Genomic DNA, 27135 nt, shown 5'->3' on the forward strand with positions numbered 1-27135 from the left:
AATGACCTGGAAGCACTTCAGTGTTTTAGGGTGCTTGATTTCCTGTTGATTATGTTTGTTTTTTTTTGAATCTATAATTCTCAGAATTGTTTGTAAAGTCAGATCTAAAAATCAAGAAGTGCCCACCTCCTGTGTGTTAATGGAAGTTGAAGTGAGACCCAGGAAGAGGCAGAGAGAATGGAAGCTTCAGTTCCCTCCTAGATGGGTGGGAATCAAAGCCCCCAACCTTGGTACTTAACAGATGCTTTTCCCATCGGCCCCCTTGCAGAGGGGGTGCAGAGTCTATCTTGCCCGCCTCCAGGCTAATAAGAAACTAGTTCAGGGATTTCTGTCCCTCTCACCCGGTAGGCAGGGCTTATGTGGGGCTTAGCTCTGAGCTGTCAGAGGAAGAGGTCTGATAACTCACATTCCCCTCGGAGGGCCCTGAAATGGCGACCCTGCTCAAGCGGCCAGGGGAGATTTGCAGGATGAATAAATGCTTCCCCAGGGATTTGGAGGCAGCTTCCTGTCGGGGCTGGGGGCAGAGATTTAAATGTGAATTACCGTCCCAGCGGGGCAGGGATTTACAGGATGAGTCTCTTCCCTGCTCACAGGGAGATTTACATAGTCACCCAGGCAGCAGCAGGCTGTGGGGATTGCCAGTGGTGACACTCAGCACTGGGGCGGCAGTACGGTCTGCTGGGGCCTCTTCAGCCACCCCGTGCACCGGTGCACCAGGATCTGCCAGCACAACCTCCCCTTGCACCTCTGCCCTCTCTGCCTCCCCTGGCATCCCCCAGTGTCAGAAGCACGGCGCCCCCTCTAACAGTGGGTTTAAGGGAGCTTCTGCCTGACGCCCCTCTGCTTTCCTTTTTGGACTCCACTTAAGCCCTTCTTGCTTCTCCATAGCATGTAACCACAGCCATTGCCAGCCACTCTTTCCTGACTCCCTCCCTCTTGCAGAAGCACTGGCTGTCTGCTTCAGGTGACCTCACCTGCTTCTTTGTTTCCTGTGGCCGCTTTTCTCACCAGACCCCTGGCTCTGAACTTGGGAACCTACTGTTCAGCCAAATTCCCTTCCGCAGAATCCTGTGTGGGAGAGTATTTAAAAACTCAGAATCCTGGCCTCCCCTCCAGACCTCCTGAATCAGAATCTCTGGCTCTGGGGCTCAGAAATCAAGTTCTCTAGATAATTCTTCAGCACACTAAGATTTGGGAACCAAAACCATAGATGTCAAAGTAGGGGCTGGGGCTGGGCCTCTCCCCCACTTCCCCTGCCCCTGGCCTGAGTTTCAGGAGGACGACTGTCTCCCTTCTTTCAGGGGAGTCTCTCTATCCAGCCTTGAGCAACCTTAGTGCAAGTCTTTGAGGGTGTTTTTACTCAAAGGGCAAATATGTGGTACACTGTGGGGTGCAGAGTGGTCCCCAGAGAGGACAAGGCCTGAAAGGTACTCTGGCTCATGAATATTCATGCTGGCTGGGCAGTCAGTTTTGATCACTCAGATCAATTCAAGGCACTTTCTGTAAGCCTTTGTGAGAGCAGGAAACGGGCCCTGGGAATAAGCAGGTAGGGAAGGAGATTGAGGTTAAAATGAATTGACAGGCAATAGGATTAGAACTCTTGCTCAATCCTGATCTTGCCAGTAACTAACAGTGGCCTGAAATTAAAGAATTAAACCATGAAGGCTTCCTTGACAACTGATCTGATAGGTGCAAAAGTAAATTTCAGGGGCAGTGTTGTCAGGCAGAGTCAGGGGAGAGCTAAGATAAGGGGCACCGAGGGGCCGGGGCGGGGGAGGGAAGTCCTGGCTTTCTCTGTGCCATCCAGTGCCAGGCTGTTGCCTCTTCTCTAGGTGGCGCCATATGCTGAAGTAGTACTGGGGGCAAATTAGTCGCCAAGGCTTCTATTCACCTCTGGTCGCACTTTCTTCCTCACATCCAATTATGGCTTTAAAGTGGAGGCCAAATGAAAAGGAGAGGAAGATAATGACACCTAAGTCCAATGTGGCAGCTAGCAACTTTCTCATAATTGCACCTTCCCTTGTAGCATTTTGTTTCTATTCCCTCATGTTGCACATGTTGCAGTTTGTGTGGGGGGTGGCACCCACCATCCGCAACAACAGAAAACAACTCCAAAGGGTTCAAGGAAGCAATATCAAATGCAATTTAATGACAGTTTTTCCATAGGAGACAGGGTACAGATGAAGTCGCATTCTAAGTTTGCTTCTTCTTATTGTCTTTAACATCATAAGAAAGCCTAGAAAATTATCTATATACATCAATTCAGGGTAAGTAAAATGCTCCTCAATATCCTTTCTCTTTCTTATCTCAACATCCTAAAAAAAAACAAACGAAAACTGGTTTAAAAAGGATGAGTGTTTAGAGTAGAGTACTCAAGGTGAAATATTTTCATACAACATTGGAAAAGACAAACTCCAACCCTTGCTCATGTGATGAACTGATTTGGAAGAAATCAATGCTTATCTACAATTGATCTCTTTTCAGTAAAGTTCTTCCTCAGGTGGCCGTTCTCCAGGTGAACATGATGGGGGACTCGCAACTCTTGGAGGAAATCTTAAGGACAAAAATCTGAAATTTAACAATCTGACTAGGAGACTCCATTCTTGATGCTATTTGTAGCTGAACTTTAACCAAAGCCTAACCCTTTGCTGTCCAGCCCACGAGTCCCCTCTTCCATCGGAAATTGTATCCAAGTGGAAGCGTCCACAACCCTCACTTCTTCATCTCTTTCATCGAAACCACTGGGATCAGAGTGATTGACGCACTATTGACCTTGAAGATTCTGCTTGCTCCCAGGCACTTGGGCTGGAGTTTCCTGTGACTTTTTTCCTAGTGGGAACCATGACCTTGATTTAGAAAGAGTATTGGTCTGGGTAGGCTACAGATTGTGGACATGGTCCTTGTTGGGTTGCAATGAAGTGAGGGAGCCAAAGTGGGAAAGCAAGGTGCTGGGCCCTGTTCTACATGTGACGTCCTTGACTCATTACCTTTTCTGTCCCATGGCTTCATGCTATATAGGGCTCCCACTTTTGTGGTAATATATTTTATGTGATGTTTCAAACCACTGCTTACTGTGTCTTTCTCCAATGTTGGGATATTTCCGGTTTCTAATTTCAGAGTAAAACATTTTTTTAGATTAGGTTTTAGCCTACATGTAAGAAGGAAGTAGGAAGGGCAACCTATGACAACAAGGATCAGGAGATTCCCAGTTTTATGGAAACTGGTTTTGCTTTATTGGATTAGGATTGCCAATAGGCTGGTTTTGCAGAGCCGTGACTTTTTCATGAGAGACATCGGACAGAACTTCCACATTAACAGCGACAGAGGAGGGTCTGGGGTGGGGCACAGGTGCTCTTTGTCAGGGAATGCTCTTGAATCTGCCTAGAGGCCTCAGAGTGTCTTCTCTAGAACAGTTTGTGTTTTCCCAATAATTTGCTATTTGGCTGGCTTGGCTTTCACCTGTGCGCCTGTCAGTATGGCCATCGGGTCTTGCTTTTCTCTCCAAAGGTCCACTCCCCACCCTGCTGTGTGCATCAGCGATGATATACACCAGCAATGGGATACACCAATGGTATACATCAGCAATGGGATACACCAATGGTACACATCAGCAATGGGATACACCAATGGTATACATCAGCAATGGTATACAGCAATGGTATACAGATACAGCCGCCCCTCTGTATCTGAGGGTTCCACATCTGCAGATTCAAACCTCCAGAAATTGAAAATATTTTGGGGAAAACCCAAAATAACAATATAACAATAAGAAATAATACATATTAAAAAACAATACAGTATAACAACTATTTACATAACATGTACATTGTATTAGGCATTATAAGTAATCTAGAGATGATTGAAGTATACGGGATTTGTGTGTAGGTTATATGCAAATACTACACCATTGTCTACAGGGACTTGGGCAGCTTCCAGTTTTGATATGCACAGGGGGGCCTGGAACTGATTCTCCATGGATGCTGAGGGAACAACTGTACTGGTAACTGTTTAACGACTGGAATTCTAGGGGGAGAATGCCCTGTCTTATAGCACTGGTTAATTTCCATGGCGTAAATATTCCTACCATGGCTATTTTCAAGATATCACCATGACATCATTAAATATGGAGTTGGAAGATGTTTCTGTAGCACATCATTATATAAAACATTCACCATACAGATAAGTAGATGCAAATACCTCAGGAGCATAGGAAGTACAGAGTAGTGAAATAATTAGGAAGTCATGAGTTTCGAGTATTTATCACCTTAGCTTTAAATATAATTTAATTGTAAACTTACATAATTTAATTTGTAATGGTGGCTATACTGTATTAATAATCAGCTCACAAAATTCCTGCAAAATTAACAATCAGAATATAAGCCAGCCCTAGTAAACCATGGGATCTTGGGCTGGGAAAAGATGGAGAAAAGAATGAGAGGCCATATTGAGTATCAAAGTACTAGAAGACCTCTCTGCCATTCAGACTTTACCACTGGGTCCTTCTGAGTCTTGGGTTCATAATGACATGGACCCATGAAATGACATGCTTGATGTAGTTCAGAAGTGAGAAGTCTGGAGTCAGACGTGCCAGGTTCCAGGCCCAGCTCTGCCATTTGCGGGCTGGGTAACCTTGAGCAAGGTGTCTTACCTCTTCTAGCTTAAAGTGTCTCACCTGTAACATGGGCACAATAAAGATTACCTGCTTCATAAGGTTCTTATGGGGATTACATGGGATATTATGCACTAAGTACTTAGCCCACTGGGTCATATAGTAAAGTCAATAAATGGTAGCCAAGAGTGCTATTATGATTACTATCCTGATCCATTTCTGAAATGTCCACAGTAGCCATGGAGGTGATGGGGTCTATCCCAGGTAGAATTTCATGCAGAACCATCGCCAAAGACAATCTTCTTTGTATGGTGTGACCTCCATCTCCACATCTGCCATTTGCGTAGGCTCAGCCTTAAGGGGAGGAAAGCCCCTCTCTGCACACATGAAAAAAATCATTCTGGCCAATGCCTGAAGTTCAAATACTGGTAACTCGAGGTTTTTTCCCCCACTATTAGGTGTTACTGCCTCCCTAGGCCTTTTTTTAAAATGCAAATTCTCTTTAGAGGGTAAGTCATGAGGTCTAGCACCCTGGTGTGAACATGGCAGCCAGATCCCAGGGTTCTGGCAGGGACTCCTGGGAACCCCAAGAGGAGAAGCCTGGGGATGGGCAAGGGACACAGACAGGGCAGGGGACCCTGGACCACCTGCAGCTGGGCTGGCCAACTAGCTGTTCAAACAGAGACACCTCTAAAAGCAAATCCACTCCAGTCATTCTCCCCCCACTCTCACAACTATCCCAGGTCCAAGACCCAGTTGATCCTCAGGCCCACAGTCTGCTGAGGAGGTGACAACACTGCTGTGCTGAGTATTTTTGGTCTATCTTCCTATTTTGAGAACACCAAGTGTGCAGTTGGTTGATCTGGTTTCTGGTTGTGGTCCATCCACTCAATGTGTGACCTTGGGGAGATCATTTCATGTTTTGGAACCTCTGCTTTTTTAGCATATTGAGGATACTGATGAGGATTAACCTGAGACTCAAATAAGAGAGCCCTTTGGGGACCATGAAGCTCACACAGTTTGGTGTTACCATTTTCTATTTCCCGTTCATTGTTGGTTCGCACATTTTCCTTTAATTCTTCACCTGTAGATATGGAGAGAAAGGCCTTCTTGGAAGCACCATAGATGGAAGATCATAACACATCTCCAGCTCATTATTATAAAGGTGTCTAGGAACCAACACACAAGTGGGATTACTTATTCCTGATATAGTCTTGTGTGCATTGAAAATAACCTGAAGTCATTCCCAATTAGGCTCAGGTGCTTGGCACAAGAAGGCAAAGGTGACGTTTGCAGTAGCCCCAAGGCCCTTCGAATATTAATTATATTCTTGTCGAGGTTTTGCTTATCTGGGGCATTTGTGATGCTATACAAATGCTTTCAAAATAGTAGAGTATCAGAAACCAGGGGAGGAACTGTGGCTTCTGAAGGTATTGATATCAGACTTACCACCCAGGGGGTCTCAGGTTCAGAGGAAGGGTCTAGGGAGCAAGAAAGCCCATCTCTCCCAGTGCTAACTAGTCAGTGACAGGTTAGTCCTTGTTCCTGGGCCACCCATGTGATTTGAGGGTGTAGCTGGTGCCCTGATAGGATGTTGGAGAGCTGTAAGAGTGAGCAGGGTACAACCCTTTCCTTGAGACTACAGAGCCTGACATTTGATCAATCTGTGACACAATGTTTATTGCCCCTGTCTTAGCTCAGGGTCCTGGCCACGACTGTATGATCAGAGGGGCTGTGCTATTAAATCTTCTATCAACCGGCACATCCCTTCTAGTGCTTGGGGTGTAGGTTGGCAGCAAAAATGGCTGGAGAATTACCCAGTTGCTGGGGGAAGGGTGTTGTGTTTCAGGATCAATTATTTTTGGTGGAGAAAAGATTGCTGATGTCCAGCCAGGGCAATCTGCCTGCAACTAAGCGCTCCCTTGCAAGCCTGCCAGGATGCAGCGAGGGGCTGAGGCGAGTGAATGGGGCACAGAGAGCAGTGTCTGGTTGGCGAAAGGCCCCACCAGCGCCAGTGCGCGTGTGCGTGGGTTGCGGAGTGGGTGCCACACTTCTGCAGCATCTGGACAGCGGCCAGAGGGAGGGACCAACACAACAGAAGGGAAGGAGAAGAGATCCTGCCGGGAAGGCTTGCAGGCGCCCAGCTTAGAACAGAAAAGACAGAGTTGACTAAACACGCTTGCTTTCTCCAAATACACGAGAGGCTTTTATAAAGGCTATTGATGACTCGTTCTGACAAGCAAACCAGAGAAAGCAGCCTACGTAGAGGCGATATGGATTTCTGTTGCTTTTTCATTCACGCTGCAACAACAGGATGCTGGATGTGCGCTGGGTAAAACGCTTATAATACGTGCCGGATGCGGCCTTGGAAAGTGAGGAAAGGAAAGGGGACCTCCCCAGTTTGGGACAAGGGGCCAGCCCTCCAGGCTAGATGTCCTGGGTGCAGCCCTCTGAGTTCTTGGCATTTGACGCTGAGCCCCGATTCTACTCTGCAAAGCGTCGAGAACACAGTGGGGCTTTTGCACGACGCAAGAGGCCTCCACCTTAGTAAGAGGTTAATGGAGCTTATTACTTGCTAATAAGACTCTCTGAGGGGGGAACGCCCTCTCTGAGGTGGGAGATTAATTTTACATTGTCTTTTTTCTGTTGCTTTTCTCCCCCCCCCCATCCCCATTTCACCCAGCCTTATCTACTATATGCTCAGCAGAGGGCAAAGGGGTTTTCAAGAAAGCACCAAAAATCTGGGGACTTTGATTCCAGGGCAGGAAAAGATGGCACAGTCTGGGAACAAGGCAAGGAAAGCCCCAAAGAGGGTTTGACATCTTTCCACCCTCCTGAGCCCCAGGAACAACCAACCTGGGGACCCAGCCCACAATTGCTCCACCATCCCAGGTCCCTGCCCTGCGGGGATACACCACCTCCTCGTGCCCAGGTGGCTTAGCTTTGACCCTGAGGTTCCCAGGAAAGTGTCAGCGTGGTGTCTGGTTGGTCTGAAATACGATCCCTGTCCCCAACCCACTGCCTGCACACACTTCACATTCGGCTCACTCTGAAACAGACTGGAAAGAGAGTTTCAACCCCAACAGTCTGCTTCACGGTCTTGGTGGCTTTTGCTCATTTCAGAAGCAGTGGAGACAGGAATTGGGGGGTGGCGGGAAAGAACTATGCTGATTGAATCTCACAAACGTTCGGAAAACGATACCAACAAAACAGGACAGACATCAATCACACCAAGAGCTTCAATCACAGAACGTTTACATAATACAGTGCCCATGGCAGACGGATACTAAATACCACAAAGTACCTGAGACCAAAAAAAGAAAGAAAGGAAAGGAGGAAGGAGAAGAATAAAAAGGAGTCTGGGGTCCTGGCCTTCGGAGGTCCCAGGCACAGGCAGAGCTCCTGGCGGGGTGGCTGCGTGCAGCGCCTGGTGGCCCAGCCTCACGTCTCGGCCTCCGCGGGCCGGGCCTCGGACGCGGTGATGGCGATGCCGATGGCGAGGCTGCCGTTGTCGGAGAAGAGCTGGGCCAGCGAGGTGTTGAGGACCAGGCAGTCCCCGTCGGTGATCACCGAGTCCACGCACTCCAGCACGGACCGGGGCGTGGCCTCCCACCTGAGACGCCGGTGGTTTCTGTTGAGCTCCAGGCGATAGGTGAAGCAGTCGGCCTGGGTGGGCGTCCCGATCAACATCATGGTGGCAAAGAACTGGGGGTGCCCCTCGTGCCTCTCCTGCTTCCGCAGCACCAGCAGGAAGTGGTGGCCGAGGCAGGAGTGCATGATGATCCAGTCAGCCGGCGCGGGCAGGTGCATGTCCGTGGCCAGGAAGACGATCTCAGCTCCCTGAAGGATGTCGACCCTGTGGATCTGCCGCAGGTGGGGCACCACCACCTCCAGGTGGCCCTCCCACTGGCAGGAGAACAAGGGGCAGGTGCACAGGCAGGGCGTCACCTGGGCGGCGTGCAGCCCTGCCTCCTGGTGGTGGAGGAGGTGGGGGCGCGCGTGGGGGCGCAGGTGGTGGTGGTGGCGCTGGTGGCAGTGGTGGTGGGCGAGGTGGTGAGGGTGGAGACCGCCTTGCTCCGGGGTGCTCTGGGTAACGGCGCGGTGGCTGGACACATACTGCAAGGAAAGAGAAGAGCGTCAGTGGGGGATGAGGCCCCTCTGCCTGTCCGGCCGTGGCGGCCCTGGTGTTCCAAGTGTTGAAAGCACACTATCTAGTGCAGGCTGAGAAAGGCTCATTTCTTCAAAACAGCAAGGGACAGGGTGGGCCCCCTGGGGAGGGGCTGTTGAGATTTTGAAAGAAATGCAGAATCAAGAAAATGCAGTATTTATGCCTTTTTGATTCCTTAACAAGATACACAAGCACATAGGCAATTTCCCCCTTCAAAGAGCATGCATTATAATGGCCATCAATCAATCATAAGGAACAAAGAAATCTTTTTTGTTATTGTTCTTTGCTTTTTTGATACTGTTGATGTTTTTGTGCAGGCAATAGAAGTCAATGGATTTTGTTTTTCTATTTTCTCATTGTTGTTATTTTTAGATCAATATTTTGGTTATGCCTGTTTGTCGTGCTAGTGCTGCCAGGGCACCCTGTCCTGAGCACCCTCCTCCTGGGTCCTAAGACAACTGGCGGGACACAGAGCCGATCACGTGCATTTGGACGACAGTCCTAGCGAGAGGGCCCACCTGTGACTCCTGAGACTTCGCCCCACCAAGCACACATCTACCCCGTTGCTGTCTCTTTGCTCCACAGCGGCTGCCCAGCGACTCACCACCAGGCAGCCCCCACCTTGACAATCTCCTGACATGTGTCCTCATGGCAGCGTGCCCACCAATGCCCTCAAAAATGCCGGAAGCTGTGATGGCACCTTCTGATTAGGTATCTACAAACATTTATTGACCAGCTGCTACGGCCATACCCTGTAGGCTTCAGGGATAGAGCTGCGAGCAAAATAGCATCTCTGGGTGTGGGTGGCACAGATATTAACATGCCTGCAATGAATTACAGTGTTGACAGAGGTCCTCCTTGTGACATGAGTACTGTGATTCACATTTTTCAGTTGAAGAAACAGGCTTCAATAATAACACGCCGAGGTCGCAAAGCTGGTAATCGAAAGACTGGAATCCATGTTCACACCTCCTGACTCTGAACACAGCGGCACCCCCACCCCAGGTTATGCCCGCCCTCAGCTCCCTCCTCTGTTCTCTGAGTTCTTTCCTTTAACCACTTTGGTATGGCGCTCACCAGCCTTGAAACCTTGCCCATAGCCGGCACTCGTAGTCCACACGACAGTTTGTGCTGTGCATTGACGACGAATCCGTTTTGCTCTTGTGTGATGAGGAAAGCTTTAAAGCACCGAAAGCTTGTTTTACTTTACAGGCAGCTTTACTTGTAATGTCAATCAGAATAAGGAACATATACATATATGTTTTTATTACGTTATTTTTAATTCACAATTTTATTTTGATAAATGAAAAATTAGAAAAGTCATATCACAGCTGTCGGCTACAGTCGATGCTTGGTTCATCTGTGGCTATCGACTATAGTTGCCGCTCGTACCCAAGTGGTTAATTAGCCCGAGTGAGCTAGGCTGTGCAGTGGAGGTGGCAGCTCTGCAGTGTGCTCCCCGCACGAGGCCATCTCCTAGGCTGCCCCCAGGCAGACAATGTCCCTGCTGCCCTAGCACTCCAAATGCTTTCTGGACTTCAGGTGCCTTTGGGCACTGGCCTCCTTTCTGTGCTTCAGGTCATTCCCAAAGTACAGAGGATGTGGGTGAAGGTCACTCGCTACCATTGCTGCCAGAGTTTCCGTTTCCCCTTGCTCACCGTGGCTAACAGTGAAGGCCCAGCTCTCGTCCCTTACTTTAGGACATGCAGGACACATACTCATGCATGAACATGCACATATGTATGCACACAATATACATGCATGCACATGCATGCAAACACACAAGCACAATCATGACATAGGCATGCACATCACCCCTAATCCCCCACACACAGTGAACTGAGATGGTCACCCCTAGTAGTAGAGGTGACCTGGAGGTAGGTGGGGCCAGACCACCTCTGCTTTCGAGCTGTGTGCTCCACCTGTGGTTTCTGCATTCTCCCCCAGGAGCGTGAGCCACAGGGGCCTTCCAACAGCCCCTGCCCTGCCCTAGGGCCTCCTGCCCCAAGGCTGACTCATGAGGACAGAACATCCTAAAATTCCCATCTCAGGCATGGCCTCTGCACTGGTTCTTCTCCCTGTGCCCTTCCCTGGTCCATTTTCCAACTTCTCTATCCAAATCTGTGCAGCTAATGTCAGAGATGGGAAGCAGAGCAGGGAGGGAGCAGGGGAGAAATGCCTGGACCCGCCCTCCTCCCTCTCTCCAATCTCTGCCTGCGCCTTCCATCGGCTATACCCAGCCAGAAACATACTTAGCAAGGGGAACCTGGCCTTTGGCAGCAGTACTGGATCAGGCAGACAGGTGAAGAGGGACAGCTGTGTGCAAACGTTTCCATCCCCCCCATGTGATGTTGCTGATCTGAACAGGCTGAGCCTCCTAGGCTGAGCTTTGACGAGGCTTCAGGCAGAGGGAGGGAGATTCATGCCCAAGTTCATTAACCCACTCAACACAAGTGCATACACCACCTTTCATGTGCAGGGAGCTGAGAATACTGAGCAGAACGAGCTCCTTGTTCCTACCTCGCTGGCTCACTATGATCACGTATATTATAATACAGTGCACAAAATGCAGTCCACACTGGGGGCTCTGAGGAGACAACGTGGGGGAGGCAGCTATTCTAGTCAGTCTGAGGTGACATTTACACTGGGTGAAGTGTGAAGGGTGAATTCTCTAGCAAAACAGGCAAAAGGCCTGCCAGCAGGGAGAACAGCAGGTTCGAAGGTGCCAGGTATAAAAGAGAATGAGATGTTTAAGAAGTGACAAGAAGTTCCAAGTGGCTGATTGACAGAGAATCTGGTGGAGATGGAGAGGAGAGGTTGGGCCACGTTGCCAAAGCCTCGTAAGCCAAGCTGAGGCTCTGAGATGGCCCCCCCGTGCACAGTGGAGATCAGCAGGAAGACCCAAGAGACGTGGCAGCAGGCTTTAGGGAACTCCCGTGGGCAGCACCAGGTCCCCAAGCCCACCAGCAGAGCCTGTCTGAGCTGGCACTCAGAATGGGAACAGCAGCCATTCCCCACCCTCATCCAACCAGTGGACCCAAGCAACGATCCTTTCGCCTAGACTCTCTTGTGGCTTCCTTTTGGCTTCGTCTTCCACTGGCCTTTTTGTTTTTTAATTGCTGCTGCATTACAAAGCAGCCAAGGGTGTAATCCAAAGAGACTGAAGTGAATAGCTATGCAAATAGAGTGGGACATTATACACTCGCTGAGACCTGTGCACTTGCTGTTCCCGGGGAAGGCGCTCAGAATAAATGCAGCCTTAATTCTTCCTTTCTTCCTGCTCCATCTTCTGATGCAAAATATGTTTCGTTTAAATGATCCTTGGATGAGCGGGGTCACGAGAGAAAGGATTCTTTTAATTGGCAAAATGCTAATCGTTTTGGAAAATGAATTCCAATCTTCCCATCTAATACAGAGGATGTGTGAGTAATTACTTTCCTTCACTAAACTGTTAATGCAACATTAGTGATTACGCTAATTAAAACTAATGAACTCTTACACACTGATAAACCCTTCAGTCAGCGGACGCCTTCCTTCCATTGGCTGTGTTTAACTCCCCATTTGGAAGAGAGATCTAGAATTAACCTTTAGAATAATGCACAAAATTAGGTTTAGCTATGTTAGGCTTTATAGGCTGGGCATAATTCTTTCCCCAAGCATTAGTGAGGCCACTTCCACTGAGGGGGTAATTGAATTTAAAAACGCATTCTTTAATTTGATCAGCCACACTCCCGTGGCTGGTAATGGCTCTCCCTGCAAACCCTGGCTTCGGAAGGGGAAAGCTGCCCTGGGAACATTACATGACTCCTTCCCTGGCATCTGCTCCCTGTGGTCACTGGCACGCTCGCCTTTCCCTCCCACTTGCTTCCAGGAACACTGCCACGCATTTCAGCCGAAAGAGGATTTTGCACCCGATTTTAAGTGACAGGCACTTGCTCTGCGTTTGCTCATGCCCTTATGTGTGAGTATGAGTTGACTGAAGTCTTTAGTCCTGGGTGAAGAGGGGAAGGCAGCGATGCTACCAATGCATTTCACACAAAGCGAGAAAGGGCAGGTCGGGGTGGAGGGCGGGGAACATTTCAGGGCCGGTATCAGAGTATTGCGATTAAGTCGAGGCCTGAACCAAGTCTGCAGAATCACTGCGGTGCTCCAGGGCCCACTTCCATAGTGTTGAAAGACTCTCTCTGTGTTGGGGAAGGGCAGTCAAGGCTGAAGGCTGACTGTCATCCCTTCCATTTTTCTGGGGGTGCCTTGGCTCTCCCTGTCTCTTCCTCAAAACCTAGCGGGTCTGTGCATGTGCACAGCAAACCCTCAGATAGCTGAGAAATAAGTTAAACTGAGATAGGAAACAACAATGAGGGTTTTATCACCTGGCATAGGAACATCTTAATTAGAAAATGTACCACATGCCCCTTTCCTCCCACACTGGATTTTGTTTGCGGTTATCCTTGCTACGTAGGTAGAAGAGGTTTTCATGTGGAAAGCGTGAACATGTCGCATTTTCCTTTAAAATACTTTAGTATAGACAATGTGATAGAAACATATATATTTTTAAACTCTACTGTGAGGCCTATAAATTCCTGAGTCATGAATTTATACTTCAAGATGATCATCTAATATTTTATTGGAAAAGGCCACACCCCAGCAATAACGACAATTGCTTCATTAGTATCGGTATTGCTGGTTCACACCAGATGCTGCTAATGAACACTTGCACAAAGGTTTCCATTGGTGAAATTAGTACTTTGTTAATTCTCATAATAGATGTTGGAAATGGGCTCTCATTGATGAAATTAGTGGTTTTCGAGCTGTGAAGGTTGGTTCAAATAGTGCAGAGAGATATCTCACTTTATGAATGGGTCCTGAAAGCTTGTGTCCTAACTATCCTTGTGTCCAGCTACTGAGGCAGGACATCCGATGGTCTGATGCCATCTCTTAAGAATATTGGAGTCTTGCCTCTGAAACATAGCTGCATACAAAGTTTCTCTCCTGGTGATCAAAATTATGTAAATTGAGAGTGGAGTCATTGGTTAGTGCACACAGGAGCCTTGAGTCTTGAGCTGTCCATGGTACTGATTAACTAGAAAACAGGGTAATAGGCTATTACTTGGAAAAGAGAAAACTGACAACTTTGTTGGACAAAACTGTTGGAAACCAAGACCTATGGGTGCAAAATAATGAAAGGGCTCCATACTGACACTGGTCTTCTGGTCATGAAAGCCTCCTGACCAAGCTAGTCCTCTTACAAGTGCAGTTGCTGCCATGGGAGGGGCTGGGAAGAAATACACAGATGACACTGTGAAAAGAAAAACTACATTTCTGAGATCTGAGGGCTCTTTAGTTCCTAGATCCCAGCCCTTGGCTGACCGGCGTTAGCTGACTGAGACATAAATATTCTCCTGTTTGTTGAGTGTCTTCCTGACGGGGACTCATTGTTCATGTGTCCTCACTGCTAGCACAGTGCCCAACATGCAATAGACGCCTGACACGTATCTGCAGCACAAATCCATGTGTCAGTGACAGCTTCTTATATATGTCATACTGATTCTGTCCCTTATATCACTCAGGCATGGCAGCCATCATCCTCCTGGTGCTGTCTGTTTGAGAAAATTTGTTGCTGTGAGTCAGGGACGCCTCATGCCTCTTAACTTGTGAAGTAGCCATGTTGCAGGAAAGATCTGCCTGTGTAACTCACTACTTACTTTGACTTGTGATACAGATCACTAATTGGTGGCCTTCTCTCCTCCACTGGGCTGGAAGTCACTGAGAGCAGGGGTTATAATAAGCTTGCCCCGTGCCTAGTCCAGCGATGGGCAAATCCAGCACCTTGCAGTGCCTGGCACATAGTAGATGATCAGTAAGTACATGTTGCTTGAATGAATGAATGATTCATAAACAGAACCCTGTTCTGGGCCATATCCATGAAAAGGCTGTTTGTTTTTAGTTGGAGGCTCTGTCCTTTACCCTTTCTTTTCAGTTGCTGTAGAAACATGTGTGTGTGTATGTGTGTGTGTGTGTGTGCGTGTGCGCGTGCGTGTGTCCAAGTGAGTCCACAGCTCTGAGCTCACCGGGAAGGTGTCCTGGCAGCTCCTTACCCAGAATTCAACAGTGATGAGACACAGAAGCTGCATTTGATGCTGTCATGTGCCCATTTGCCAGCAGGGGACTTACAATGAAAACTTAGAGGAAGAAGCTTCTCATGCCCTAGAGGTATTTTCTTTGATTTTACTTTTCACAGAGATTACGGGAAGCTTCAGACATTCCCTTTTCGAATAGCAAATTGCTTCTCACAATTTCAGAAAGTCTGCTAGATCAACCCAGGAGATCTGTCTGCCTCCTGGATTGCTCTGTCGGCCTACTTTCCCCTCCTGCTTTCAGCAGGACCCTTGACCTGACAAAAGGCGGACACCTTCTCCCTTCTTATCCCTTTCCTGTTAACAATCATCAGCATGTAACTTCAATCAAGCCATTCCCTTCCCCAGGAGATGAGGGGCTGATGGGTTGTACCCACCCAGAACTCTGGAGCCCGCCCATCTAGACCACAATCCATCCGGTGGCCCTGAGTCAGCTTCCTGCAGCCCGTACTATTGCTGGGATCCATCTTCCAGAAGGCCAACCATTAGACATGAGGCATGGCCAACGAGTGACTGTTTGGGGGGGGGTGGCGGGTATGAGCAGAGCTTGGATGTGTGGGCTGGGGTGTCCACTTGCCATTGTAAGAGACCCTTGTTGCCACAGGCTTTAGTAAGAATTCCTGGGAGGTCTTTTCTTTCATTTTTCATGTGCTTATTTATTCTGTCTGTTGATCTAGTTGCATCTGGTCGTCTGAGAGGCTACTAGCTAGGGACACTGGAAGATGGGGGAGAGAGTCACTCCAGGGACAGGCAGAGGGTAAGTAAGAGTCTCAGGGCTTAGGAAGGCAGGGTCAGGTCACGGCTGAAATTCCCAGGGAGATGCAGGCCTGGAGATCTGGAGAACAAGGTGCTGAAGGTGTTCATGGCGGTGCTGTGAGCGGCACAGGCCTTGCTCTTTGGTCCTAGAGGCAGAAGGCTCCTCTCTGAGGCTAGACTCAGGGGCTGAGGACTGGAACTAGTGCCACAGCATGACTGCAGGGTCAGAGGAGGTGCACCCTGACTTTGGGCAAATGCCACACTGCATAAATGGCTCCTTGTTTGTGGCTCTCCTCACCCCACGCTGAGGGACAGCCGTGGAAAGCTGCTGACAGCTCCAAGTAAATCCCCATAAGCGAGGTAGGGGCAGGTGTTTTATTGACTCTAAATCTTTGCCAGTAGCTGGGTACATATTTAATAAAAATCTTAGGCTTGGGGGGAAGGCCTGGGAAGGCAGTGGGAGAATTGCTGCCTCCCGGGCTTGAGAGGTTAGCGGTCTGGCCGGTCTCTAATAATTCATTCATCCAATATTCATTTCTGGGTTATTACAATCACCACGTGTCTCTAAGGAACAAGTTTATTAGTGTCCACTAAGATGATTACCCTGATCTACTTCAAGGCAATTCAAATTGTCTCCATATATATGTGTTTTTTTGTAGAATTCACCATAGCTACATTTCAACATCTGTTCCTATTTTGGTCACATTTCCCTTATTGGAGGGTGCTCACTTTCTATAAGGATTGGTTCCATACTCTCCAACTGGCCCAGGGGGAAGGAGATTAAGCCCCCAGTCTCTAGCTCAGCCTTCTTCCGGGTTACTATTGTTCCAGCCTGAACAATGCCTGCAGCTTGGGTCACCTCTAGGCTGGGCTTACTTCCCATCTCTCTGCTATTCCCCATGCCCCAGGGGATGTTGTAGAAGAGAAAACCTGTGGGAAACTTCACTTGATCCAAAGTGCTTGACTTTATGACCTGCACTTGTATACATCGCTCGTAACATCTGTTATAGTTTCACAAACAGCAAAACTCTTCTTTCACTACTGTGCCGGGGCCGGGCTAGACCAGCAATCCTCAAGCACTGCGCAGTGTGCGCGCGGATCACTGGGGCATCTGGTTAAAAATGCAGGCTCTGATTCAGCAGGTCCGGGCTGGGGCTGAGATCCTGCATTCCTAACCAGCCTCCAGGGACATGAAAGCCCCTGGGCCACACTGTGAGGAGCGTGGCCAGACCCGCTCTCCATTGGCCACTGACATCAGGCTGCACACCCCTTTCTCCTCCCCAAACCCCTAACATTCCTTAGGAATCACACAGAAGGTTCTTAATGAACTCTCTGGCTCTGCAATGACTTCCAAGTCCCTGCGGGTTCCATTGCTACCTTCACGATGGTGATAATAGGACTGTCCTATTCCAAGGAGAAAACAACCAGATTGTGCATCACACAGAGTCCCCACGCACAGCGTGGTAGCACGAACTTCACTGGGGGCAGAGGGGAGAACGAATGAGGTGGAATTCTTAAGCAGAGAAGGGGAAGTTAGTTTATCTTCTCTCTTTTCACCATATTTAAACTCATTTTTTAGAAGAGAGAGAGTTTAGCTTTAATTAATAAATTCTACATTTTTTATGGCTACCCATAATTTCCTACTATTTAGTTTAATTAGGTTTTCATGCTCATAATTTAGAAGCAGCTTCCTCCTGTTAGTTTTAAACAGTAATACATACATAAATAAATATCACGCTTTTTGGCAGGGCACATTGATTTCCATAGTGTTCTGCTGTTACATAGTGAATTAATTAATTCAATCAATCAATCAATCAATCAATCAACTATTCATTCAACAAATACAAATTCAGCATTTACTATGTGTTATGGGAGGTGCTGTGGATAAAACAGTGAACGAATGTGGGTCCTACCCTCGGAGAGCTTACTGTTCTAGTAGGGGAGGGAAAGGCTTCCAGGAATCAGGAAGGGATGTGTAGGAGGATGATCAAGATGGTATCCTGCCCAGTTTCTTGCAGAGGTCTGTTAAAATAATTAAATGGAAGGCCCAGACTGAGGTGGCTCTAATGCTCTGAATTTCCACATAAGCAAAATGAAACTTAAGCTCAGGCAATGACAGGCTGCCAACTGGCACTTAGTTAATTGTCTTGAGCTTCCCACTGGAATAGTCAGAATAAGGCCACTGCTCAAACTCGAACCAATCAAATTATGTCTTTGCTGCATTCACCTTATGAAAGTTTTCCCTTCACCACCTCCAAACAATTTCCATGTGGAGCTGCCCGATTCAGGAACCACTGTTTGCACAAATAAATTCTTCAAAATTTTAATGCGCAAAAGTTTATCCTTTAAATAATGGTCTGCGTGCAAATTGTCCCTGTTTTTTTTTTTTTTTATGCTTTCTTCTTTCTTAATGTTGAACCCAGTGGTAGGGGAGGAAGGGAAATTAAGAGGTGTAAAACCTTGCACAGTTGCCTTGGGTGGCAGGCAAGGAAGGAGCTAGAATCCTTCTAAGTGGTCTTGGAAACAATTGACTTATGCATAAATTGTATCGAACAGAAGGAGAGTTTGGAAGGACTTTACCCTTTTCCCCATCCTGCTGCTGCCATTCTTCCATGATTCTAATATCGGAGAACATTTTTGCTGGAAGACAAGTTGGTAAAGGCACAAAAGCCCTCCTCCATGAAACACAGAAATGACAAGTCCTCGAGCCCAGCTCTGCTGATGTACCAGCCTCATAACAAGTGGTCAGAATGATCCACAGCCTCTTCCATTTCTCCCCACTACCAGAACTCAGCACTAGATCTCGCCAAGCACTTAACAATAATTCCCTGGCTAATCTTCACAAGTCTTTATTGGGAGGCCTCAGGAGGCAACTTAAATTTCCCTGTATTGGCTAAGAAAGGGAACTGAGGCATAGAGACCTGAACCCAGTGGGGACTGATGGGGGTGGGGCAGGGGCACATGGCGAGGAAGGCACGTGGAGAACTGAGGTGTGTGCCCAGTTGTTCCACTCCTTACACAACCAAGTGCAGCTCCTTTCCCTTCTCCAGGCCTTAGTTTCCTTGACTGTCAGATGAGAATGATGACACCTGCCTCCCTCCTGGATAGCATGAGAAATGCATTAAAGTGTGTTTTAAATGGTGAGATCCATTTGGGAGAAAGGACTTAAAGGGTGGAATTAATGTGCAAATCATAGAGGGGCATGCTTAAAACCCAGAATGGGCCTGGCTGACACCTGCTGAGTGTCATTCTAAGCACATCGCATGCATCACCTCACTTAATCCTCCTGTGGCCTCTAGGAGGGGGGGGGGCACCATTATCCCCAGCAGTTTGCACCCAGGGATACTGGTGCTCAGAATGGAGGAGGGTCTTTCCCAGGGCCTGGGGGTTATCGGCAGTGGAACTGGGTTTGGATCTGGGGGACTCTGGCTGCAGAGTGTGGGCGCAGAGCCCCAGGTTTCTGTCCCTCTCCCTGCAAGCAGCCAAGAGTAGGTTACCCCCATGTGGGTTACGTGCAGCTCATATTTCATTCCATTCCAAGCCGACTCTTCCCTGCCATCCAGCTCAGCTCATTTAGTTGGCAGGGGAGCTCGGGGACTTAGAACTAATCCTAATATTAAGTAAAGAGCAAAGCATAATTAGGAAGATAAATCTTCTGGGGGGAAAAATGTATGTAACATATTCCAAAGTCGAGCATGGGTGATTCTTCCCATCTTCTAGATGATCTACCTCCCCGTTCTTTTTCTAGCACAGATAACTGTGAGTTCACGGAAGATTGTTTTAAACTTAATTTTTTTTTTCTGATTAGGAGATAATATAGTCTCGTCACCAAAATTTTAGAAAATTCTGCATAGTTTAAAGAAGAGAGTAGAAAAGTCTCAGAATGCCAATCATCCTGATAGTATCCACTGTTAACATTTTGGTGTGTACTTTTCTCAATGCCTTTTTCAACATAAATGCCTAAATATTGCACATATAGTCTCATAAGCTGTTTTTTTCCGCTTGATAGCTTGTGGAACAATATGTGTCAAAAATGTAAATGAACACCGTCATTTTAAGTGGTTCCATTGGCCTTAGTGGAACTCAAGGAGAACTCATATGGATGGGGTATAACTGGTTTTATTCAAACTTGGCTAAGAAAGACACAATGGCTGCATGCATCCAATCATTTATTTGTTCATTGATTCAGCAAACCTGCCAGAAATGGGGGATAAAAAGAAAAACAAGATTTCGTTCAGATCCTTGAAGAATTTGCTGTCTTTCCTCAGAGTCACTGCATCAATTTCTTTCCAGCCCAATCTCACTGACCTCTCTTGCCCCCACCTGCCTTGTCCACGTGCCCAAGAAGCAGCTCGCTTTATTGTTGGAAGCAGTCAGACCCTATTCTCCGACCCTCCCCCACTCCCAGTCCCTCCCCGTTTTTGCCTCTGGGTTTAACAGTGGCATAAAACTAATTTATAGCTCTTGCCAGGAAGAGGACAAATTTTCATCTCAGCCCATCATGCGAAAAGCACTAGTACAAATGAATAATTGTTGACCCATGCTACCTATTAGAGATTGTGCTTGGGTCACCTCGTTTGTTGTTTTAACACAAGAAATTAAGGGCCCTGGTGAGGGCTTCCATGGGAACTGAATTGGTAATGAGATAGAACATCGTCTTTGTGGGTGACCTCTCCTGGCGCCATGTTCACGGGGGAGAGAGGGATGGAGCCCCACTTCCACAACTAGCCCATGAGAAGGGCAGACTCTGTGTCCACTTTTGATTTTAGGCTCAAGGCCATTTTCCCCCCCAGGATCCTTATCTGTCAGCCTATGCTAGTAAAGCAGCTAAAATACACTGGACATTGTGTGACATGTTGAGGGGGACATGGCGTTAGACTGGCTATTTTGGCCTCCTGAGGTCGCCAGTGCCTGGTGCATGTAAAGCCACACACTTCTGCAGTGTAAGAGTGCATGGAGCTCACTGTCACATGGCTGGGGTCGCAGGAAAAGGCTTGGGGGGGAGGGGTGACACTTGCCAGAAACACTGGATGCAATCTGGGTTGTGGAGGGATGAGAGGAGAGCGTTCCTGGAAGTTACACATGTGCACATCTTGAGCACAGGGAGAAGCTGGTCTTTTCATGGACTGGCGAGGTCTCGGCGGCATAAGCAGAAATAAGGCCGGGCAGGAGCTTTGAAAGCAAGACTCAAGTGAGGAGGGTGGAAGGGGCTTTCACAACACTTTCGCTTGGTTCCATGTCCTGGATGTGTGACCATGACGCAGAGGCTGTATTGAATACGATATGCCTTCCGATATTCATGACTAAAAATTACAACGAAAATGTGTGTGCACAGGGCTTTTCCCACAGCTGGGGCTCGACATATATTTAATAACATGCTACATTATTTATTCTCATGCCATCTCTCTGGTCAAGAACTATCACCTGGAACCATCATTTTAGCATTTTTGAAAGTGCTTTCATTCACAGCGCCTCATGTCATCCTTCACCTAGGTAAGGTCCAGTGCACTGTTGCACAGGCCATCGCGTTTGCAGGCTGATGTTCGGTAGGTCCGGGCTTTGGTCTAGGCCAGCAGATGCTCAGGGGAGCCAGGCTGAGTTTCAATGGAGATCCTGCCTGTCCCTGCTGATGCCCTGGGGGACACAGGCAGCCGGAGGGAAAATGCCTTTCATAGAAATTGTGATATTACACGGGAGGCTTAACTCAAAAATTATTACAGAGTAAAAGTTCAGATTTTTTTGTTTTTTGTGGGGTTTTGTTGTTGTTGTTGTTGTTTTTTGCCAAAAGAGGATGAATGAGAATTTGAAAAGATTATAAGGAAACTCAATTTGTTTAGCATTGAGAATACCCTCAATTGATGTTTTACGTACAATATTATATAAAACTCTTTTGTTTCTGCTAGAAAAGGAAGTCAATAATCACAGTGCCTTTTTAATAATCAACAGTGTGTGTGTTTAACCTATCCTTTCACCCTGGTTCCCTGAATTTGGCTTATAATACCTTTTATATATTTAAAATTCAGGTGCCCTTTTCTATTCTGTTGTTTTAAATTACTAGGAATTATATTTGGTTAGGTAAACTCAAACTTCCTCTGCCCTTCTGAAAAGCAGAGTAATCTGAGACTTTATACACCCCAAATTTTCTCTGCTCATCACAGCTTCTGGAGCTAAGAGTTAAATCCATATGCTGAGCAAGAGTAGGAGTTCCATTTTTTCCCCTCCTGGGCCCTAACATAGTGGCAAAGGTGGTGAGGTTATGGGGAGAGGTGGGGTGAGGCAGAGAAGGAACTGTTGAGTTACTCCTCCTTCCTTTGGATTTTGGGGTGTGGGTCCATGGGCAGAGAGGAGGGTGGGAAAAGGCTCCCAATTATTAGGAGAATTGTCAGCAGAGGTATTTATACCCTAGACTGGGGAGCCATATTTGCTGTCACCAAGAGCCCCAGCTCCTGTGTTGGGATAGGTAGTGGGGTACTCTGGGATAATGCAATACTCTAAAAAGAAAACAGAAGCCTTGGTGAGGCTTATGAAAGCCCCCAGCTAGCTCAAGATCTGCACTCAGAGCGTGTTGGCATTGCAAATTAATATGCATTAGGTGAGCTAAGGAAGGCAGAACAAGGAGTCTGGATCAAAGCAGCCATAGACCATAAAGCCTGCTTGGTAGAATATGAGCAGGAGTGCTTTAGTCTTCTAAGCAGTTTGAAAGTACTGCATTTTGTACAACTCTGTCTTGCTCAGGTCACTGGTGTATATACAGCAAGTGATCGAGTAGTACCTATTGATAGACCTAAAGCTGGAATGTATGGATTTCATTTTATTTTTTCATCCATCAAATTTTATCAACCCTCTTCCACATGCCAAGAACTGTGATAGATCCTGGTGACAAAATGATATATAAGGCCTAGTATCTGTGCCCTAAAGAGTGCACAGTCTAATGGGGGTTGGCTAGAAAACAGACGATACGAGACTTGTGTGATACGTGCTGTGACAGCGACAAGCCTGCAGTGCTGTGGGAGTGCAGTGAAGAGACCATGAGAGAAATCAGGCCAGGGAAGGTCTCGAGGAGGAGGTGATAGCCGAGCCGGGCCTTGAAGGATGAATGGAGTTTATCTTGGCAAGGGGCAGGTTGTGGGGAGAAGGAAAGGACATTCAGGTAGATAAAAATCAAGGACGTGTACAATTCTGCAGCACTGAAAGCTACAAGTAGTTTAGCAATCCTGGGAGGTCAAGGTGGTGAAGGTCGAGGGGAGTGGGAATGGTGAGAAATGACACAATAGGCCACTGAGCCAGGTGTGCTCTGCTAGGGGTTTTGAGTCTTGTCATGGAGGCTTTGATGGGCCACTCAGGATTTTAAGGGATGTGGGGATGAGGTTGACATAAAAAAAATTTCTTATAAAACATTTCCAGGTAGGTGGGGTGGGATGGGAAGAAGGATATAAGGTTAGTAGCAGTTTTATTATAAAATGCTTATTTTTATCCAATTACCTACAATTGTTTTGTAGAGATACATATAGTTGGATACTGCAAACAGATTGATTCCTAAAAAGTAAACTGTGGTTGGAACATGTACAGAAAGAATTATTTAAAAATTATATTATATATTTTATTATATTAATTATTAATTATATTATATTTTAAAATTATATTATATATTTTATTATATTTATTATTAATTATATTATATTTTAAATTATATTATATTTTAAAAATAGAATCTCTTTGTATACTATTTAGGCAAGTTCATTATTACTATTAATGCTATTAATATATTAACATTAATATATTTTTACTACTACATGTTATAACATGGATAAACCTTGCAAGCATTGTATTCAGTGCAAGAAGCCAGTCACAAAAGGACCACATGTTGTATGACTCTATTTGAATGAAACATCCAGAACAGGAAAATCCACAGATACAGAAAATAGGTTGGTTGCCAGGGGCTGGAAGAGGGGAGAGCCCAAGTGGTTGCTAATGGATATGGATTTTTTGGGGGGTGATGAAAATGTTCTAAAATTAGACAGCGGTGATGGTTATATGACTCTGTGAATATACTAAAATCAACTGACTTGTACACTTTAAAAGGTATGTGAATTATATCTAAATAACACTCATAAAAATAGTACTGGACAGAAAATTTCTTAACAAGTAGACTGGCATCATTTTTAATGGGCAAACTCTGGAAGCATCACTGAAATCTAGAACAAATTAAGAATGTTTGACTATACTATTATTATTTAATATTCTATAGGAAGTAGCTAAAGGAATTTGAAAGGAAAAAGAAATAAAAGATATACAAATTTGGAAATGAGAGAGAATCAACTGGAAAAGTTATTTATAAAAATCAAAGACTTCAGTAAAGCATAAATTTAGTAATTTTAAATCAATAATTTTCATATATTCAATTAAGAAGTAGTTAGACAAATTAAAAATAATACCTAGAAATACATTTTACAGGAAACATTCGCAAGCAGTAAGAACAAAGGCTTAAAATGCTACTGAAGAACACAAAGACATACAAGTATAGTCAGAGTATTACTGAAAAATGAATAATTGTGAAGGAGATTATCCAATCTGTAAAACATAGAATAAAACTGCACTATTAAAGTAGGTGATTTCTGGTGCATGAAATAAACAAAGCAAATCAATGGAACAGCACAGAAACCGAAATACGTATGGGTCCATTCATTAGATTTAGTAGAGCAGAAAGTTTAGCATTACATATCATTAGAGAAAAGAATCTCCCAACCCTCCTACTGAGTTTTAAAATCTGTATCCCCATTTATCCAGCGGGTAGAGGAGTGAGCTGAGAGAGAACTTATGGACCTAGGGAAGGCTCAGTGTGTTTGGAGAAGTCAAGACACAGCAGCAATCTACTTGGACCAATGACCAGAGACCAGATGGCAGCAAGGACTCCCAGTGGGTGTCAGTATGAATGACAGAAACTAGAAAGAATGCCTACCAGATCCAACCACTGACAGTACATACGCCCAGTAGTGTATCAGCTCACAAGAGCTCATCGTTAAAGTTTCAGAAATTTTGTGAGCCAACTGATGAACACAGCCATTATTAAAACTAAATAATATAAATTTGCAATTAAATAAATTATATTGAAAGCACAAGTAATACTCAAAATTCATTATTTCCCAATTATTTTTCTACATTTCACCATATGTTCTTGAGGTTATTTACATATCTGTAAATCTGTATCTGTATGGTGAAAATACTAAATAATGGTAATCATCTCTTCCCAACTTCATGTACAATGATGTCATATTTATAGCTTGAAATTAGTCATGGCCAGAGTATAAAATATTTACACCATGGAAATTGGCAAATACTACAAATAATGGCTGAAGAAAGTGATGGAGAAAATGTTAATAAGGCAAGTTAAACTCGAAAGCATGCTGTGTTTATAGCTGTTACTTTGTGTTAAATAGCACAAAAAATTGAGGAAATATTCTTTTAATATTCTGAAACTATTATCTGACTCAGCAATCATTTATATCACTGAGCAGTGAGTGATAATCTAACATTTATGTTTGTTGTTTCACTTTTATCTTGTTAACATAAAAGAAAATATCAACCAACATTCATTGTGAAATTACACACATTCATCAATGGTGTGGTGACTTCTTTGCTGAACTGGATAGTCATAGGCTGATTTTGTCAAATGATGTTTGAATTGCAACTGTAGGTTGGCTACAGACACAAGTGTTCAACAAAACCAATAACAATATTCTATGTGGCTACATTAAATTTAAAATAAAGAATATTGTATATTTTATTATTAATTATAAGTTATGTTGCACATCCTTTGTATCAGTAAAATTCATAATAAACTTATGCCCATATATACATTCATACTTCTCTCCCAAAGAGGCAATTGTTAAACATCTATTGGAACATCATTTCATAGGCCCCTCAAAACTTGGACTTAACTCTGGGCAAAGTAGGAAATCTCCAACTTGGCTAAGATTAAGTTTCCACTCTTGATGAAATGGAAACCCAAAATACATATTAAATTCACTTATAGAGAAAAGAATGTTACATTTGTTGCATATCTCAAATTATGAATACATCTAATAATATCTGTACCCATTTCACATCTAAAAGAGCTTAGTTGAGCAAGAATGCTCCGAGGGCTCTGTTTGTGCCTTCAGTGGTGTGTCCCACATGGGGAATGAGTGGGCATACAACCCTGTTGGAACAATATTGATGACCCCTGCCTGGTCTGGACTCATAAAAGAAGTTGATGTGGGTCAATGCGTCCTGAAGTGGACATAAATCCTGAGGCTGCCCTGCATAACCTGACCTTTCAGCAGCTGCTGCCTTAAGGTAATTGGCTGAGCTGCTGGTGGTTATCGCAAGGGGACTAGGCATGTTGGGGGCTCAATAGAATGGAGACCTTTAAATGGACCCCATAATTTTTGTTCCATACTTCAGGCTACACTGGAAATTTACAGACTATGGTTTGGAAATCATTACAAGTGCCAGACATGTTTTTTGTGCCCACGGATCCATGGAATCAGAATCTCTGGACATTGTAACAGATGCCCCCAGATACATCATGTATGCTCATTCGAGATTGACACACTGTGCCTCATGGAGAAATTTTCCCCTGCTTTGCTACCATAAGGAAAGTTTTAGTTGTGATCATCTTCCGCTAGCCTGGCCAAGGCTCAAATCAAGGAATCCTGGGCTGGAATGTCCCAAACTGCATACCCAAGAAGGCCCTACCTTCATACTGACACTATAAAACATTTACAGTATATTTGTTTTACAAAAAGCAAGACAAAACTATATATGTATAATGCAAATTGATGCTTTTATAAAAAATACAATCCAACATATAGCAATAAAAAAATTACTGTAAGCACAAACAGATAATGGTGGTTATCTCTGCATGGGATCACAGGCAATTTTCTTAGTGGTTTTCTGCATTTTACAAATGTCTGTACAGAACATATACTACGTTTATAATTCCAAAAATAAATGTTATTATTAAAATATTAGAGTTGAGCAGGAGACATAAAACAAATGAAAAAAACAAGAATAAAACAACCCCCCTACACACACCAAATCCACTTGTATTTAGAACTTCTATCCGCAGCCCAGGCCAAGGATTGTCACTTTGCCGTGGGCTCCCTGTTTGAGCTAGTCCTGACCCACGGGCCCCAAAGTTTCTAAGGCAGCTCAGAGTCCTGGGGCAGGAGGCTGAAGCGTAGCTTCAACTTAGATGACAGTGACTCACAGCCAATGTTCTGCACCCTGCACTCTCCCTCCTCCCCCAAGAGACGGGAGGATCCTCAGGAAACCTGACACCACCTCCACTTTCCAAAGGAAGTGCAAGGCAAGTAGTCCAGCCCTATCCTTCGCGCGCTAGGAACACTCCATAACGGCTAGTCGCTGAATGCACGGATGAAGTTCTGTCGAGCACCTGTGCTGGGGTGAGGAATAGTCTGCACCAG

At 45.7% G+C, this 27135-nt stretch overlaps 1 protein-coding gene across 1 annotated transcript in view; it reads right to left on the reverse strand.

Annotated features, from left to right (window-relative positions):
• Positions 1-2178: 2178 nt before the first annotated feature.
• SIAH3 (siah E3 ubiquitin protein ligase family member 3) overlaps positions 2179-27135 on the reverse strand; it is a 65557-nt gene continuing 40600 nt past the window's right edge. The window contains exon 2 of the mRNA XM_012782719.3: positions 2179-8725. Within this exon, the coding sequence (XP_012638173.2) occupies positions 8051-8725 (675 nt within the window). The 3' untranslated portion in view covers positions 2179-8050. The remainder of the gene's footprint in view (positions 8726-27135) is intronic.

This window comes from Microcebus murinus, chromosome 13, assembly GCF_040939455.1.
Source record: "Microcebus murinus isolate Inina chromosome 13, M.murinus_Inina_mat1.0, whole genome shotgun sequence".
Taxonomy (NCBI): Eukaryota; Metazoa; Chordata; class Mammalia; order Primates; family Cheirogaleidae; genus Microcebus; species Microcebus murinus.